Source organism: Ananas comosus, linkage group 17, assembly GCF_001540865.1.
Source record: "Ananas comosus cultivar F153 linkage group 17, ASM154086v1, whole genome shotgun sequence".
In the NCBI taxonomy this organism is placed as follows: domain Eukaryota; kingdom Viridiplantae; phylum Streptophyta; class Magnoliopsida; order Poales; family Bromeliaceae; genus Ananas; species Ananas comosus.
Genome location: NC_033637.1, coordinates 1,573,149 through 1,589,074, shown reverse-complemented (window position 1 = coordinate 1,589,074; position 15,926 = coordinate 1,573,149). Strand labels below are relative to the sequence as shown.

General features: G+C 38.2%; 3 protein-coding genes across 4 annotated transcripts; 1 reads left to right on the top strand and 2 right to left on the bottom strand.

The window, feature by feature from the left end:
- On the top strand, positions 2,926-4,541 carry LOC109722783. Its single transcript, XM_020250919.1, has 2 exons — positions 2,926-3,490; positions 3,802-4,541. Exons 1-2 carry the CDS (start codon positions 3,122-3,124, stop codon positions 4,402-4,404), a joined length of 972 nt encoding a protein of 323 aa, XP_020106508.1. The 5' UTR covers positions 2,926-3,121; the 3' UTR covers positions 4,405-4,541.
- Positions 5,232-9,920, bottom strand: LOC109723175 (serine hydroxymethyltransferase 7-like). Its single transcript, XM_020251450.1, has 4 exons — positions 8,669-9,920; positions 7,234-7,639; positions 5,947-6,048; positions 5,232-5,853 (listed from the first exon to the last, which is right to left on the bottom strand). The coding sequence occupies exons 1-4, from the start codon at positions 9,713-9,715 to the stop codon at positions 5,630-5,632; spliced, it is 1,779 nt and encodes a 592-aa protein (XP_020107039.1). The 5' UTR covers positions 9,716-9,920; the 3' UTR covers positions 5,232-5,629.
- LOC109723079 (nifU-like protein 2, chloroplastic) lies at positions 11,368-14,462 on the bottom strand. 2 transcript variants are annotated; one of them, XM_020251292.1, is made up of 4 exons: positions 14,059-14,461; positions 13,859-13,958; positions 12,699-13,012; positions 11,368-11,856 (listed from the first exon to the last, which is right to left on the bottom strand). In XM_020251292.1, the coding sequence occupies exons 1-4, from the start codon at positions 14,191-14,193 to the stop codon at positions 11,665-11,667; spliced, it is 741 nt and encodes a 246-aa protein (XP_020106881.1). In that variant the 5' UTR covers positions 14,194-14,461; the 3' UTR covers positions 11,368-11,664. The 2 variants fall into 2 exon arrangements, with proteins under 2 accessions (XP_020106881.1, XP_020106882.1); XM_020251293.1 differs by having other exon boundaries at positions 11,665-11,856; positions 12,699-13,009; positions 14,059-14,462.

Here is a 15,926-nt window from a genome sequence, read left to right as displayed (position 1 = left end):
TATATATATATATATATATATATATATATATATATATAGAGCTAGGCTAGTATACTATTAGCAGCACGGAGGGCTCTATGCTATTAAGTTGTTTTCAATAATGCGGCTTCCAAATTGACGATCGGCTTCGTTAGACTCGATCTATATTATTGAAAGTAATTGAAAACTAAATTTCATAATTTTTCAGTATCATTCACCTATCGAACATGTAGTCTAAAAATGAACAGCTGAAACTAAAAATCTCATAAAAAATAGTGATAAAAGACTTGAATTTAAGATCAGAGTTACTGATCATACTCTAAAAAATAGTGATAAACTACTAATCTAATTGGTCATGTGTTAAACCATTGCTGGTTGTGGGGTGAATTATGCAACCAAACCTAACGGTATGTTTGGTTTTCTGCATAAGCTATTGAAAAATAAAATTTAGACCTGAAATTATTTATTTAGTGTTTGATTTGACGTAAAAAAAATTTTCAAAAAAAATTATTTTATAAATTCTAAGAAAAACAAGCTTTCGTTTTCGGCCAAATCTCGACGGAAAATAAAAACTCGCCATAGCGTGTTCCTTGCATCGCAGTCCACGAGCTCTCACACATGAGCTCGTGGACCGCGTGAGCGGTCTACACTGGACCACTCACCTACTCACTATATATATATATATATATATATATATATATATATATATAGAGAGAGAGAGAGAGAGAGAGAGAGAGAGAGAGAGTTAGGCTGCTATACTATCGGTAGCACGGAGCCCTTCATGCCACCAAGTTGTTTTCGATGATGCGGCTTCTGAATCGACGATAGGCTCCGTTAGACTTGATCTACACTATTAAAAGTATTTGGAAATTAAATTTTATAATTTTTCGACATCATTTGGTTAGTGATCAAAAGGTCTCAAAATTGACAATTTTAATGGTAGATGTGATGCGTTTGTGAATTTAACGGTGTAAAACAATTCTAAATCAGATGAAATTTTTATAGAAAATTCTTTTTACTATTTAGAGTAAGACAGTACTTTGATCTAAATTCAAGTTTCTATCATCATTTTTTATTAGATTTTTATTTTCAGCGTTCATTTTTAGACTATTCGTTGATATGTAAATGATACCGAAAAGTTATGAAATTTAGTTTCCAAATACTTTAAAGTGTAGATCAAGTCTAACGGAGCCAATCGTCGATTTGGAAGCCGCATCATTGAAACAACGTTGGTACACGGAGGCTCGTGCTACCGATAGGTATCCAGCCTAAGCTATCTCTCTCTCTCTCTCTCTCTCTCTCTCTCTCTCTCTCTTCTATATATAATATTATATATAGTACGCTGGTATGCTTATGGAAGAATGGAGCCTCCGTGCTTCACTTTGTTTCGATGTTCGGATTTTCGAATCGACGATCGGTTCTGTGAGAGTTGATTTAGAGTATTTGAAGTACTAGAAAATAAATTTTGTGATTTTTGGATATCATTTGCCTAGTGATCGAAGGGTGCTCAAATCAATAATTTTAATGGCGTGGTGAGTCGTTGCAAGTTTAATAGTGTAGAATATCCAAATCTATGAAATTTTGAAGAAAATTCTTTATACCATATAAAACAAAGATCATAACTTTATCTAAAATTTTAATGTCATATATCATATTTTGTAAGATTTTTATTTTCAGCCGTTGATTTTGAGCCACTTCGATCACTAGGCAAATGATATCGAAAATCGCAAAATTTATTTTCTAGATACTTCAAATACTCTAGATCAAGTCTAACTGAGGCCGATCGCCGATTCAAAGTCCGAACATCGAAAACAAAGTGGAAGACGGAGCGCTCCGTGCATCCGTAAGCATACCAGACGCATATTATATATATATATATACACACACGACGAGAGAGGATATTATTATATATATTTTATAATTATATTTATTTTTTTATTTATTTATTATATAATATTATATACATAATATTACATAACTTATCAATTTATAATAATATAATTTTTAGATATTTAATTTATATATATAAGTTATAATAATAAATATATTACTATATATAAATAATATTATAATGATAATATATATAAAAAGTAATTTTTTTTCTTTCGACCAAATAATTTCTACAAACCAAATACTAAAAAGGGTAAAACTTTTTCTATCAAAATTTTTTTTTCCACCAAAATATTTTTTCAAGTTTTATATATATATAGAACCAAACAGCATGGGAGCACAAAGTGAATTTTCATTGGCTATATATATATATATATATATATATATATAGAGTCTGGCTACTATATCATCGATAGTAGCAAGTCCTTGGTACTATTGAGTTTTCTACCATTAGATCTATCTTTTGATCATTTCAATCCGTTAGATTATACTATTAAACCAACAACCCACTCAAACCTAAGGGATGACTATCAATTTAACCGGGGACCACTATTATCCTAACCGCACATCCTTTCATCCAACGGCCGAAAACTCAATAGGACTAACGACTTGGTACTATTGATAGTATAGTAACATAATTATATATATATATATATATATATATATAAAAGGAGCAACGTTTTTTTTGGAATCGTGTCTATGTACAACTTTTGTGTATTTAGATGGAATATATGCCAAAAAAAAAAAAGAAAAAAAAAGAAAAAAAAAGAAAAACACCTGAATTATAAAAGCTAAATCCAATCTCGAACCGAGGAAGTACGAACCAATACAAAGAGAGAGGATCGATACCTCCCTCTTTCATCATAATCTTCTTCTTCTTCTTCTTCTTCTTCTCTTGCGTGTGTAGAGAAAGAGAGAAAGAGGTGGGGATATATTAACTCCACGACTCGAAAATAGGAGGAGATTCCAATCTCCCTTTCCCCTACAAAGGACGCACCATCATTTGCTCCAAACCATCCTTTTCATATGCACGCATCCCCCCCCCCCCCNCCCCCCCCCCCCCCCCCCCCCTCCTCCCTCCAACTACATATAAGCTCACTCTTCCCTCCTCCGAAGTCCAAAGCAATTCAAACACTATATATCCTTTGAAATCAACTGTTCTAAAAGAAGAGATTATATAAGTTTCAACCATCTTTTTTCCTCTTTTATTTTCCATTTTTGTTCTTTTTTAACTTCTCCTCCACCTCAATTAATGAAGCCCACTTCGAGCTCCGTCAATGGCTTCTACTCCTCCCTCGCCCACGCGGTCGACGACCTCGAGCGGTCCTTCGCCGCGTGCGACGGGCTCATGACCCTCCAATTCCTCCACAAGGCGGTGTCGCTCCTCCGCTCCTCGCACCTCCACCTCACGCAGCTCGTGCAGCGCCTACACCTCCCCGCGGGGGAGAAGTGGCTCGACGAGTACATGGACGAGAGCTCGCACGTGTGGGAGGCCTGCCACGTGCTCAAGGCCGGGGTCTCCCGCATGGAGAACTACCACTCCGCCGTCGCCAACCTCGTCTCCTTGCTCGACGACGCCCACCGCAGCCCAGGCTCCTCCAATCCTCAGCTTCTCCGCCAAGTACTTTTACTTGTGAATTAATTAACACTGCTAATTCTGAACCGTTTTCTATCGTATCGATTTTTTTTTTTTTTTCTCTTTTTGCATGTTACAAGCATGGTATCAGAGCTAACTCTTAACTATCACGTAAAACATAAAGAGGTATACTAATAAGAGAATCCCTCGTTTATATATTTCTATAAAGTTACGATTTTTTTACTTTGATCTTCTATAGTAAAGTCTCAATATTTATACTGCTCTGTTTTAAAAATCTGTTCCTCGCGTGTGTGTGATGAAGATACGGTTTTTACTTACTCTGTTTTTGGCTGTAGATTATGCGGGCGATCTCCGTTATCCGAAGAGACGCAGTGGGAATAGAAGAAGAAAACAGAGTACTGGTCGAGACGAGGATCGAAGCATTGTCTCTTCGATTAGACGAGAAGGTCCCGAGCGAATCGAAGCTGAATGGGTTCAACGGATTCAGGGGAGTGCTGTACGCAATGAGGAAGGTGAGCTCCTTCCTCCTCCTACTCCTCTTCTGGGGCTTCCTCTCTTGGTGGCCCGAGTCGAGCTCTTATCAAACGGAGGCCGTCGAGGGCTCCCTCTTCTTCGGCTCCGGATTCATGGTTTCGATGCGGAGACTGCAGCAGAGAGTTGTGCAGGAGGTCGAGAGGACAGAGGGGAGAAGGGGAGTGCTCATGCATGAGTTTAGGAGTGTGAGGGGTGTCGTAGAGGAGGTTAAGGAGGAGGTGGAGAGGAGTGGGGGTTGTGAGGGGGAGAGACTAGGGGGGATTAAGGAGATGGTGGAGAGGTTGAGGGTGTGGGTTGGGGTGTTGAGGTCGGGAACAGAGAGTTTCATTGGGCAGCTTGATGACTTCTTTGATGAGATTGTGGAAGGGAGGAAGAAGCTCTTGGATATATGCAGTAATAGGTAGAGAGAGAGAGAGAGAGAGAGAGAGAGAGAAACAGAGAGATGAGAGCTCTGGGGAAGCAAATCTATCTACTGTAAAAACTTTTGGAACAACAAGAGGCAACCTTATGTTATTCTCAAATAAAATGGCTTTTTTTACCACTCCAATGTCATTATGTGGGTTCTTTTCCTCCTGTTTTCCTTCCGTCTTATTCATTGGGTATTTATAGATTGGCACAGAAATAATTGAGTAGTGTGTTCTTTTCTTGTTTCTTGACCAGTTGCCTAAAACGGCAAAAAAAGGGAAGAGGAAGTTTTTGCCTGATCTTTTGTGTTCTGCGGTAGGGAAGGGTGCACAAACGAGGCTTCTTATTCAGAGCGCATCTCTAAAATATTTCTCTAGTCTTTACCACAATTCACTAGCCAAAATAAGACACATGAGCCAAAATAAGGGAATTTCACAAAGACCATAGGATCAAGATCAGATGGAATAAGTTTCTAAACATCCCAAATATTAATCACAAGTTACGAACATAAATGAAAATGTAAACATTCTTTATGCCGTTGCTATAATGAAACATGAAAAGTTGATGACTACATTTGACAATGAAAACTTAAGGAAATTCCTAAAGTAAGTGTGTAAATAATAGAAGCCCCACGACGTATATGTTGAAAATTTGACTTTAATGTAACTGTGGGCAATCTTAAACCATCAATCCATTTTTTGGCAAATATCTCAAACGACGAGACAAGGAAAACTCATAATAACTCGCAAATCATACACGCCTAGAGCAGAGAGCCAAGTCTTTTTTGTGGATAAAAAGGAAGGATGAACGTTATAGCACATACACATAAATTGGACAACCAAATAGATTATTGCTACTGCAAATATCCTGTATCTGCAATGGAGCAAATAGTAGAGTATTATTTTGAGAGAACTACAAAGCTAATTTTGGCATCAGATTAACATAGACTCGAGCTGATGATTCCTTAAAATCATCAAGGAATACTTCACACTCTGAACAGCAACACGATGAAAACTCTACCAACTTAAATTCCGCAATACTTTCAATATACTATCAATAACATACATACAAAAATGAATTCAAGGATAAGACAACGTAATCTCCTATATTTACAACGTAAATGGGTGTATGGGCTGAACCGCAGCTTCAGATGCATCAGGTTGAGGTACTAGTGACAAAATGTTAAGGATTGAATATGTAAAGGTGAGATTTGTGTAAAGCAGCTCATACATCAAAGCCCGGCATGGCGAACTGTGAGGCGAAGGTTTCGACGCTGTTTCTAAGTGCAAGAGCATCTCTATTGTTCTGAAGACCCTTAAGGAACTCCCTTTGCTGCTTCCCATGTTCCCTCTGGACAGAGCTAGCTATCTGGGCGGCCCTCAGAAGGAACTCAGCAATCGTTTCAAAGTCCCCCTCTAAGCAACCTCTTGTTGTCATGGCAGGAGTACCTAAAGAAACCAAAATCAGTGGCTAAAATCTTTCAATAATAGTCCTTACACTGATTTACATTAGATTACAGAAAGAAGATTGCAGGACTTCACCTATTCTTATTCCTCCAGAAGAGATGGTGCCGTTGTCACCATATATCGTAGTCTTGTTCACAGAAATGTGGCATGCCTCGCAAACCTTCTCAAAGTTTTTTCCTGTTAAAATTCATAACATTCCCATCATCAACAAAGAAAGTTTGGTTGATTATCTTGAAATCCAGATAATACACGTGGAATGTTTCTCAGTATCGATCTACAGGAGTAGAGTTTTCAATTTCTTGGTTTGTCATTGGCATGTGAAAAGTAAGGCTGGATACTATTCAGTAATGTACTGTATCTACCTTGCAACCGAATAGCTGATGTTTTCTTTGTAAAAAAGGCAATAGTAAAATCACAGAATACCACAACAGCGACTATGCTAGTGCTATATAAAGATTTTCCATTTTTCCAGCCGTAAAGCACCATATAAGAAAAGCAAGTAGACAAGTTACATTTACGCAACAAATCTCCTAAGTGCTAATGGCACCTTTTATAAAGTGCCTTATTCCATCTCAATTTTCAGTATACTATTTCAAAATTTTCCAATTGGCGGGTGGCTTGAATGCAATATCCTAATGAGTGGCTCTAATGGCAGCTCTTAGAAAGTGTTTTATTCCATCTTCGAATTTTGTTATGTTATCTGTAAAGTTTTAAATTGAAAGGTGGCTTGAATGCACTATCCTAATGAGTGGCTCTTCTGATTACATGCTCATTGATAAACTCATTTTGATACTTCACTTCACCCACCTTCATCAAATTATAAATCTCACATCCTGAATATAAATTAATAATTCACTGACACAATAGAGAAGTTCAAGAAAGAGTAAAACCGCAGTTGTTAAAGCATCTACGCATCAATTTCACAATAAAAAAAAATGCTCTTACGCTTTTTCAACTTTCTTGTATAACCTATGACGATGCTGATAACATTAAATTTGAGATACAAGGATTCTGCCTAATATAACACAGGTAGTATGGTATGAAAAACCCGAAGTAAAAGAAGGTGAAGAACAAATGATAATTCAGGGCAAATCAGAATAAAGAGACAACTGTGAGTAACACAGTCACAGGTCCATAGCAACATGTCAAAAAACTGACAAAAAAGTCAGAAAATAAATTATTGTCCTTTTTTTTAATCCTTATTTGTCATACCAATATGACTTGAATGAGTAAAACTGATATATTGATCGTTTCAAGACAATCACACCAGAACAATATTAGGCTTAACTTGGAGTAAACAGATGTGACTAGACGAGTACTTTACAGCTACAAAAGTAAAAAATAAAGCAAAATTTTGAATACCTGTTAATCCAAATGTTCTTAGATCCCAAAGCAGTAAATGGTTGTCCGTGCCTCCAGTAACTAATTTACAGTTTCTGCTGAGCAAAGCAGATGCTAAAGCTTGAGCATTTTTCTTGACCTGTTGAATATAAGCTTTATATTCTGGTGTGGCCACTTGCTTTAGAGCTATTGCCAAAGCAGCGATATGGCTGTTGTGAGGTCCCCCTTGCAATGATGGAAAAACAGCAAAATTAATTCTATCTTCGAAATCATATTGATCAGCTCCATCTGCCTGCCATAAAGAAGGCACAAGGTGCCTTGGTTTCTTTCCTTTCCTGAAAAAGATTATACCACCCCTAGGACCACGAAGGAGTTTATGAGTAGTTGAAGTAACGATATCACAGTAGTCAAATGGGCTTAGGCATTCCTGCAGTTGATAAAAGCCAAGCAAAATTCTTAGTACCAGTCAAATAATCATTCTTAACTAGATATTGACACATTGGCGAATCAACTAGGTTAAAGATATTTCTGTCAATTATTAGACGAAATAATGAATGTTTTAAAAGGCAAACCAACCAAAATCTCTTAAGAATTGCATCACAGACAACAAAGACCATGCAAAAAAGTTAACAAGTAAAATATCATAACTACCAATTTACTTCCCATCATCCTCCATCAGAACTTAATTAGAACCTCACCATCTTAATCACTACCTGTTCATTTGTTAACTCAGTCCTATCTTGATCATCAGACCAATTAGTAGCATCTCCCTTAGTACTTAATTAAAGTAAATGCAATAGAAAATAAAAACAGTGCTCAACTATTATGAAACCTTATAAGAAAGTTTAGAAGCTCAACTGCTGAACTAATTATCAACAGCCACGCAGAAGTTGACATCCTACGTTTTTTAAAAAAAAAAACTGGTTTCAACAAATGCTACAGGGACAAACTTCACAAGGACTCTACACCAATATAGCAAAAGCTAAGCCTTTGCATTTCCTAGAGAAGTTGCCGCATCTCACATGTGCAGAAGCTTAACATTGATCACAGCTCTTGAGTTAGAGAAAACCACTTCAGAGAACAAAATTTCAGGATGCCTTTAATTTCAAATAATTTTATTCTATTTTGTGACTTCTGCTTGATATACAATTTGAGCAGCTGCTGAATTTCCACATCTATATTTCTATCTCTCAAACTATCAAAACAGACATGAGTAAGTAGTGTAAACTTACAACAACATGACACGATAGAACCATATAAAACTCCTAACATACTCTTTATGATCCTTTAATCGAGTAAATGAAGAGCTAACGAGTAAAAAGATAAGGAGTTTCTAAACAAATGTTCTTGAACACAAACTTTACTGTTAACTCTACAAGCGGGTTAGAATTGATGAATTTACAAAACTATATAATACACACAAAAAAAAGGGCATGCCAAAGAGAAAGCAGTTTACCTTCGCCGCCACAAGACCGCTAATATGCGCCATGTCACACATCAAAACTGCTCCGCACTTATTTGCTATCTGTCTAAGCCGAGGATAATCCCACTCCCTCGGATACGAGCTCCCCCCACAGATTAGTATCTTCGGGCGGTAATCTATCGCCTTTTCCTCAAGCTTATCATAATCAATGTATCCTGTTTGTGGGTTCACCTTATAAGACAGGCACTCGAAGAAAATGGAGGCACCGGAAATCTTCTTTCCACCTGGCGTGTGGTATCCATGACTTACATGCCCACCAGATGGCGAATCCAGCCCCATAATTCGATCCTTCGGGAGCAGCAGCCCAGTGTAAACCGCAAAGTTGGCAGAGGTGCATGAGTAGGGCTGGACATTCACGCCCCAGCACTCGGGATCGAGATCAAAGGCCGCGAGGGCTCGCTCATGGCACAGCCTCTCAATCTGGTCGATGTACTGGTTGCCGCCGTAGTATCGGGCCCCCGGCAAACCCTCGGAATACTTGTTGGTAAGGTGGCTTCCTAGGGCATCGAGAACCGCGCGGCAAACGAAGTTCTCCGAGGCGATGAGCTCGATCCCCCTCACCTGGCGATCCCTCTCCTTCTCCATGATGCCACATACATCGGGGTCGGCCATGGATAGTGGCTGATTCCCCCATGAACGCACCGCTGACCTTCGTGTCTCGAGATCGGGCTCAATCAGAGCCCTTTTTGAGGGATGTAGCGAGGAGGACGAGCACGAAGAAGAGGACTCGTCCCTTCGCCGCCTCTTAAGGGATAACTGGTGGCCGAGGAAGCTGAACTCCTCGTCTTTCTCGTCCTCCGCCTCTTCTCTCCTCCCCTCGTCATCGGATTCCTCCGGATCGTCCTTGAAATTCCCCGATTGCTGATCTAGAAGCTGCAACGGGATCGGCCGCGGATCCCGGGGCAGATCTCGGTGTCTCGAATCGATCTGAAGGGAAATCGAGCCGTTTGTGGCGATCGGGGCGCCATGGGCATGGTGAAACCCCAGCGAGAGCTTCGATTGAGGCCCCGTCAGATCCATAACAAAAATTTTTCAAAAAAACCCTAATCGGAACCCTAAACCTAGAAAAGATCAGAGGGAGAGGAGCAACAGTAGCAGCAAACGAAGCAGCGACAACAGCGGCGGAAGCAGCGGCAGTGGCAGTAGCGGAAGGTGGAATTAGGCGTGGAGGACGAGCGATAGGTTGCCTCCATTAATGGTGGAGAGAGAGAGAGAGATAGAGAGAGTCGATCTACTATACTATTGATAGTACCAAGCCCTTAGTACTATTGAGTTTTNGGGGAAGGGGATGGAGTGGGAAGGGCACAATAATGGTGATTTTGTACGGAGTGGGTTTGGGGGGATTCGAGAGAGGAGGCATGAACCGGGACACATTTCGAGGCCAGGTCCATGAGAGCGCGTTATTTTCAACAGAGAACCGCAAATGATTCACAATTTTTGACATTTTTGTTCTTTTTTAAAAAAATCTTTTAATTTCAATCTACCGGTCAAGTCGGCTTGGATGGGAGCTTCATCCGCTACTTAACGCATTTTCGGACCTTTTCATTGAATTAGTCATTTCAACTATTCACACTACAACTAATCGTTACTAGAGCAGGTGACAAAGGAATTAGTAATTGATACCGAGGTCCAAAATTTGAATCCTAATTGATTCCTATTTTCAGCTAAGTTTATTTCTAAATAAAATAAGCGAAACGGGTAGCGTGCTATTTATTCCTCTCAAAAAAAAAAAATATTCATACTACATCATAACGGAAATGTGGTTATATTTATTTTTACAAGTGTTTTGTAAATAAGTTAATTTAAATTTAATTAGATTTTATATATGTAATTTTTTAATAAAATTATTAAATTAGTATCATTTTATTTAAATTTATAACTATTTCATCTCAAATTAATTCTCTTCAGTCTTTATGGCATCTTTTCCATAAATGTGCATCAAAGTAAAAAAAGTGCTGTTATAACAAAAAAAGGGAACGCAATTATAATGTGGGGGTGATAACGTAGCTCATCTTGAGAAGGAAGCCTACAATGTACGACCACCACCTGTTTGAGACTGAATTTTTGGGTAGGTACGATGAACTTCTGTTTTTTAATAAGATTTATTAAAATCTAAGGGCTTTCCTTTTTCTTGAAATAAAGGTTGAAGATGATGTTGACAAAACTGGTTTGGTTTGATCATCTGATGCGCAGGAGAAAAAAAGAAGCAAAGCCGGGAGAGCGGGGAAGTTCAATGCATCTAAAAAAGATGTTTCTTGTGATTGCATCTTTGAATCTTTCTCTTTAGACTTGATTATAAATTCTGATTAGCTAACTGTGCACAAATTATGAAGAATTCCTTTATAGTATCCCATCATGTGTCTCTTCCTATATTGGGATTGGTCTATCTATATATTCGGATATGCGGCATATGCCACATGAGTTTAATGCTTCATTAATAATATATAAAAATAGTAATATAAAATAGATGTAGTTATTTGAATACTCAATTGGAATTAAACGATCATTTCATATTTTGACATTTGATTAAAATGAGAGTCAGGTGCAAAATGTACATTGCTCCAGTTCAAATTTGGCGTACTTGTGAGATGGACAAAAAGTGCCAGGATGCTTTCCCGTAAATTAGCCTTTCAAATCTCCACAGTCAAAAGGATTCAGGCCACTCACAAATCTTAAAAAAGAACAGAGACAATCGTGTATTTCACCATTCACCTCGCCAAAGATGAAACTACGTCCCCTGTATTCAAATTCTGTGTTAAAATTAGAGGCATGAACTTCGCCAAAATTTACAAACATTAATTGACCAGCTAGGATGCACATATGCCACATGCCATCCTTTAATATGCCCTTATTATTGGAAAGGCCTAATTTTCTTTGGTAGACAAAACATCGTTTGATATTAACAAACCACAACCTAACAGATTTTCCATGCAAGGAAAATATTCAGCATGGGCCGGTTCCTCAGACAATTATGATAATAGCTGTACAGCTGCAATGGCAGGAATCTTCTCGCGAAGCTTCTGAGTAATTGCAACTCGAACAGTCATAACGCCTGCCGCCGGTCCCGTGAGCCGAACTTTCAAGATAGGGTCCTCGATCCCGACAAGCTCGAGCTCACCGCCTCCTGTCCCAGCAAGGTATGGCCTCATCTCATCAAGTACCTGGTATAGGTCAAAGAATAAAAACACCCGTTGTTTTAAGATCCAACAGCATGGAAACTGATACTACGGGGATCAGAATTTCACAAAATTTATTGAATCTGCTCTGATTTTCACAAGATTCAATGAATGTGATCTGCTATTAGTAACAATAGCACAACAAATACCATGATCCCCATAACTTTATTGGCTCCATAATACAAGAAGAGCAGTTTATGAATCCAACCATCTGGAGTTCACACCACATTAAAGATACCAGGAAAAATAACGTTACGGTATAACACTAAGAAAGACTCATTCATATATTACAATGGAGTGTATGTTCATTCATATATTACCAATGGAGCAGATGAAGAACAAAAGAATGAAATATTTGTCACGTTAGCCAAAGTGCAGAGCATTTTGTGAAGAATTTTTTCGAGTAGAAACAAATAAAAGAAACACATGGTTTGGCATGTTACTTAGGTACATAGATACAGACGAAGTGGAAATTTTCTGAGGATAAGAAAGATCTGACACTCAGATACATGCAACCTACATATGGTTATCTCTCCAGAGTCTGTGCATCGACACTTGAGTATGAGAAAAGGAAGAAGAAGATGAAGAAGGAACAGCAGTAGCTAGAGCAAGAAAAGGCAAAAACAAGGAAAATTTAACAAGGGAAGGTGAGAAAGGAAAAAGAAAAGAAGAGTTGAGTGATCCTGATATACAGCACACAGGAAATGAACAACATTAGCAGCAAAATAAAGAAGAAAGAAGAGCAAAGGCGGCAGCGAGGATTAAAATCATGGTATAGAAAAACATTAAGATTGGTTTATGTAATCAAACGACAATGAATCAACTACCTTTTCAATATTCTCTTCATTCAACTCAAGACCTGTCTCCTCATCTGTGATAGGCTCAATTGCAACAATTTCAGGAATTTTTTCCATTAACCGACGCTCAATGCCCATTTCCAATGTCATTACGGAACTTGGACAGGACCCGCAAGCTCCTTGCAACTTCAACCTCACAACATTTCCATCGATCTCATGTAGTGCCACATTTCCACCATCTGCCATAAGATAGGGGCGCACTTCATCCAAAACTGACTCGACATTTTCCGCAGTAAGTGGCAATTCCACTACTGGATCTGGAGTGACAATAGCTTTAACCACTGCTGTAAGGGGTTAGAAATAATAAGTCATCTCAGATGGATCTCTTCAGAGAATACAAATACACAAGCTACATTAACCTTTTAAATCGAAACCACTTTGTTTGGAAGAGCAAATTATTTAAGGTTGTGACACAACTAAAACTTTGACAACCATATAATCAATTTTAAAAAGAGCATGTTTCACGTTCAAATAGTAGTAACAGTTACATAATAATGTAACCAACATAAGGATATTAATCTTCAATTGGTCAAATCACCAGTGAGATCTCTCATGATAAAAAAAATTTTAGATTTTCTTCAAAAGAGAGGCTGAATAAATAAACCCCTTCAATGATTAAGAAAATTCTTAGATCAATCAATACAGAGAATCAAACAAACTTTGGGGAAAATAGAAACTAATGATGCAGAACACTTGGTTTGAGGATTAAATATTTAAGCAGGTACTGCTATCATAAAAGGTGGTGCTGGGTTTAAAGTGCTAATCTACTTGTTCAGTTGCTCAATCGCCGCACTTCTGCTTACAAATCGAAACATTGGCGCAATGACAAACGTGCGGTACGGGGTAAAATGGGTGCAAACAAAGCGATTCATGCAATTACAGAGTGAGATTAGGTCAGGTTTAAAGAATAACTTCTCCATGAAAAGTAGGCTAAGGGATCAACAGAACCTACCTATGCTGTTCGCCACTAAATACACTTCTAATGAGCTAAAACTGCATAACAACATTCTAATGCTTTCCCTAAATTCGTATCTATAACAATTAATCGGAGCCTCGTCCATCGGAAACAAAACGCCGAATAACTCAAACAACTGATGATAGAAAATCAACATATAAACCAATAAGCTCACCATCGCGCCTCCTAGATATCGAAAGAACGCTACCAAATCTCTTCCGCGATGAATACGCACACAGAGAACTGGGGAATCTCGTGGCCCTAAATCCATAACCCTACAAAGTTCACATAAAAAGAATGATAATATAACCTCAATTCGGTCAAAACACGAGTAGAGAGAGAGAGAGAGAGAGAGAGAGAGAGAGAGAGAGAGACCTTGAAGGAGAGAGGGTTGAAGAGTAGGAAGGAGGAAGAAGAGGAAGGAGATGGGTTCTCTAGAAGCTTCGCCGCCATGGACGAGGAGGGGTTTAGGGTTACGGTGCTCATCGTAGCGGCAAATTCCAATCGCATGAACGAGTTCGAGCCTTCGCCGATTAGGGTTTCCCGCGAAGGAGATCCCAAAGCTGGTGCTGCTGCTTCGTCTTCTTCTTCTTCTTCTTCTTCTCGCTGTGTTGCTGCGTTTGGGTTTTGGCGTGCGCAGAGGCGAAATATGAGGAGGAGAAGACGTGCACCGTCACAAGGGCTCGTTGTCGTTGGCGTGAGGAGGCGTTAAACGGGTGGTGAGGTTATCGGGTTTGAACCGCAAATGTGGCGATCGGCGCTTCCCATTGATCATCTCATCCCCCACAAAAAGCTGCAATCAGGCCCGTACGTAAATATACTTTTGGACCGAATTATATTAAAAAAAAAAAAAAAAGTAGCTCCTCATTTGTTGGATATATTATTGCCTGCACCGCGTGTAGATGTGCAACTCACGTACACCGCACTTGGTAAACTATATGTGTTAAGCATCTTAAAATATTTAACTCAATTAATTTAGCACTGAAATTTTAAAAAGTGGAGTAAGAGGATAGTACAAATATTTACTTTCATATCGTTTCAGAAAATGGGACATCCAAATCGGTAGTTAACACTGTAAAACATAATCTAAATAAAATTATTTGAACATTTTAATTTTTTTTTTTTGATTTTATAACTTCAGTTGCTTTAATGATTAAATAATTTTGATTTTATCCGATACTAATAGTTAAAAATGTCAAATTTGAAAAGCGCCTAAATACTAATCAAATTACATAACAAAAAAAAAACAGAAAATAAAAATAGGTTAAAAATCCTACTTAATTGTTATTTTGAATCTCTTCGTCCGAAATAATGCAAAATTAAATAATTTCTGAAAAAAATATTTCAGCTATAATTTCCTCACCAATCTCAACCAATGAACCTAGCAATGGGCCACTTCTTCAAAGAATGGGCCTGGACTCACAAATCTCGACTCGTTGGACGCCAAATATAGGGCCGCTTTATTTTAAAAATTTGGGGCCATTTGTTTGAACAAGGCCCTTCCCCTCTTGCTCTCTTTAGCTACGGTATATTTAATTCGTTTTCGTTTTCAAAAATAAAAAAGCATACATCTATATGACTATATCTAGGGGTGGCAATCCAACTCGCTGTTCGCGAGCCAGCTCGTGTTCAATTCAAAATGAGCTCGAGATCGAATCGCTCGTTTAGTAAACGAGCCTAACACGAGTTTGGATCAACTCGCTCGTGTTTGCCTCGATAACAGCTCGAATACATATATTTTATATTTATATAATTTATTTAATTTATATTTATATATATAAATAAATAATTATATATATAATATATATTTTTATTATTTAATTTTTAGCAAAATAAAAATATAAAGGTGAGCTCAATTATAAAAAAAACTCATTTATACGTTAAAGTTTCAACATTACATCAAAATCTAATGAATAAGATTTTATAAATTTATTTATATATCTATATTTAATCTAATTTTTTTTAATTTATTGTTTGTTCGCCGCTGCTCGTGTTCGCTCGTTAATAAACGAGCCGAACACGAGCTGAATTTTTTGGCTCGATACTTTAGCAAGCCAGCTCGTGTTCGGCTCGTTTAGACCCCTATCTATATCCTTTCTTCGTACTCGATACTTTAGCAAGCCAGCTCGTGTTCGGCGAGCCGAACACGAGCCGACCCCAGCTTGCTCGTGTTCGGCTCGTTTAGACCCCTATCTATATCCTTTCTTCGTAACACCGATTTGCCCATTTCGACGAGCTTCAAA

Coding starts and splice junctions, on each gene's coding strand:
- LOC109722783 (XM_020250919.1), top strand. CDS start 3,122: ATGAAGCCCACTTCGAGCTCCGTCAATGGCTTCTACTCCTCCCTCGCC. Junction 3,491..3,801: donor ATCCTCAGCTTCTCCGCCAA/GTACTTTTACTT, acceptor TTTTGGCTGTAG/ATTATGCGGGCGATCTCCGT.
- LOC109723175 (XM_020251450.1), bottom strand. CDS start 9,715: ATGGATCTGACGGGGCCTCAATCGAAGCTCTCGCTGGGGTTTCACCAT. Junction 7,640..8,668: donor GCGGTCTTGTGGCGGCGAAG/GTAAACTGCTTT, acceptor TATCAACTGCAG/GAATGCCTAAGCCCATTTGA. Junction 6,049..7,233: donor AAGAACATTTGGATTAACAG/GTATTCAAAATT, acceptor GAATTTTAACAG/GAAAAAACTTTGAGAAGGTT.
- LOC109723079 (XM_020251292.1), bottom strand. CDS start 14,193: ATGCGATTGGAATTTGCCGCTACGATGAGCACCGTAACCCTAAACCCC. Junction 13,959..14,058: donor TCAACCCTCTCTCCTTCAAG/GTCTCTCTCTCT, acceptor TGAACTTTGTAG/GGTTATGGATTTAGGGCCAC. Junction 11,857..12,698: donor ATGAAGAGAATATTGAAAAG/GTAGTTGATTCA, acceptor GACCTATACCAG/GTACTTGATGAGATGAGGCC.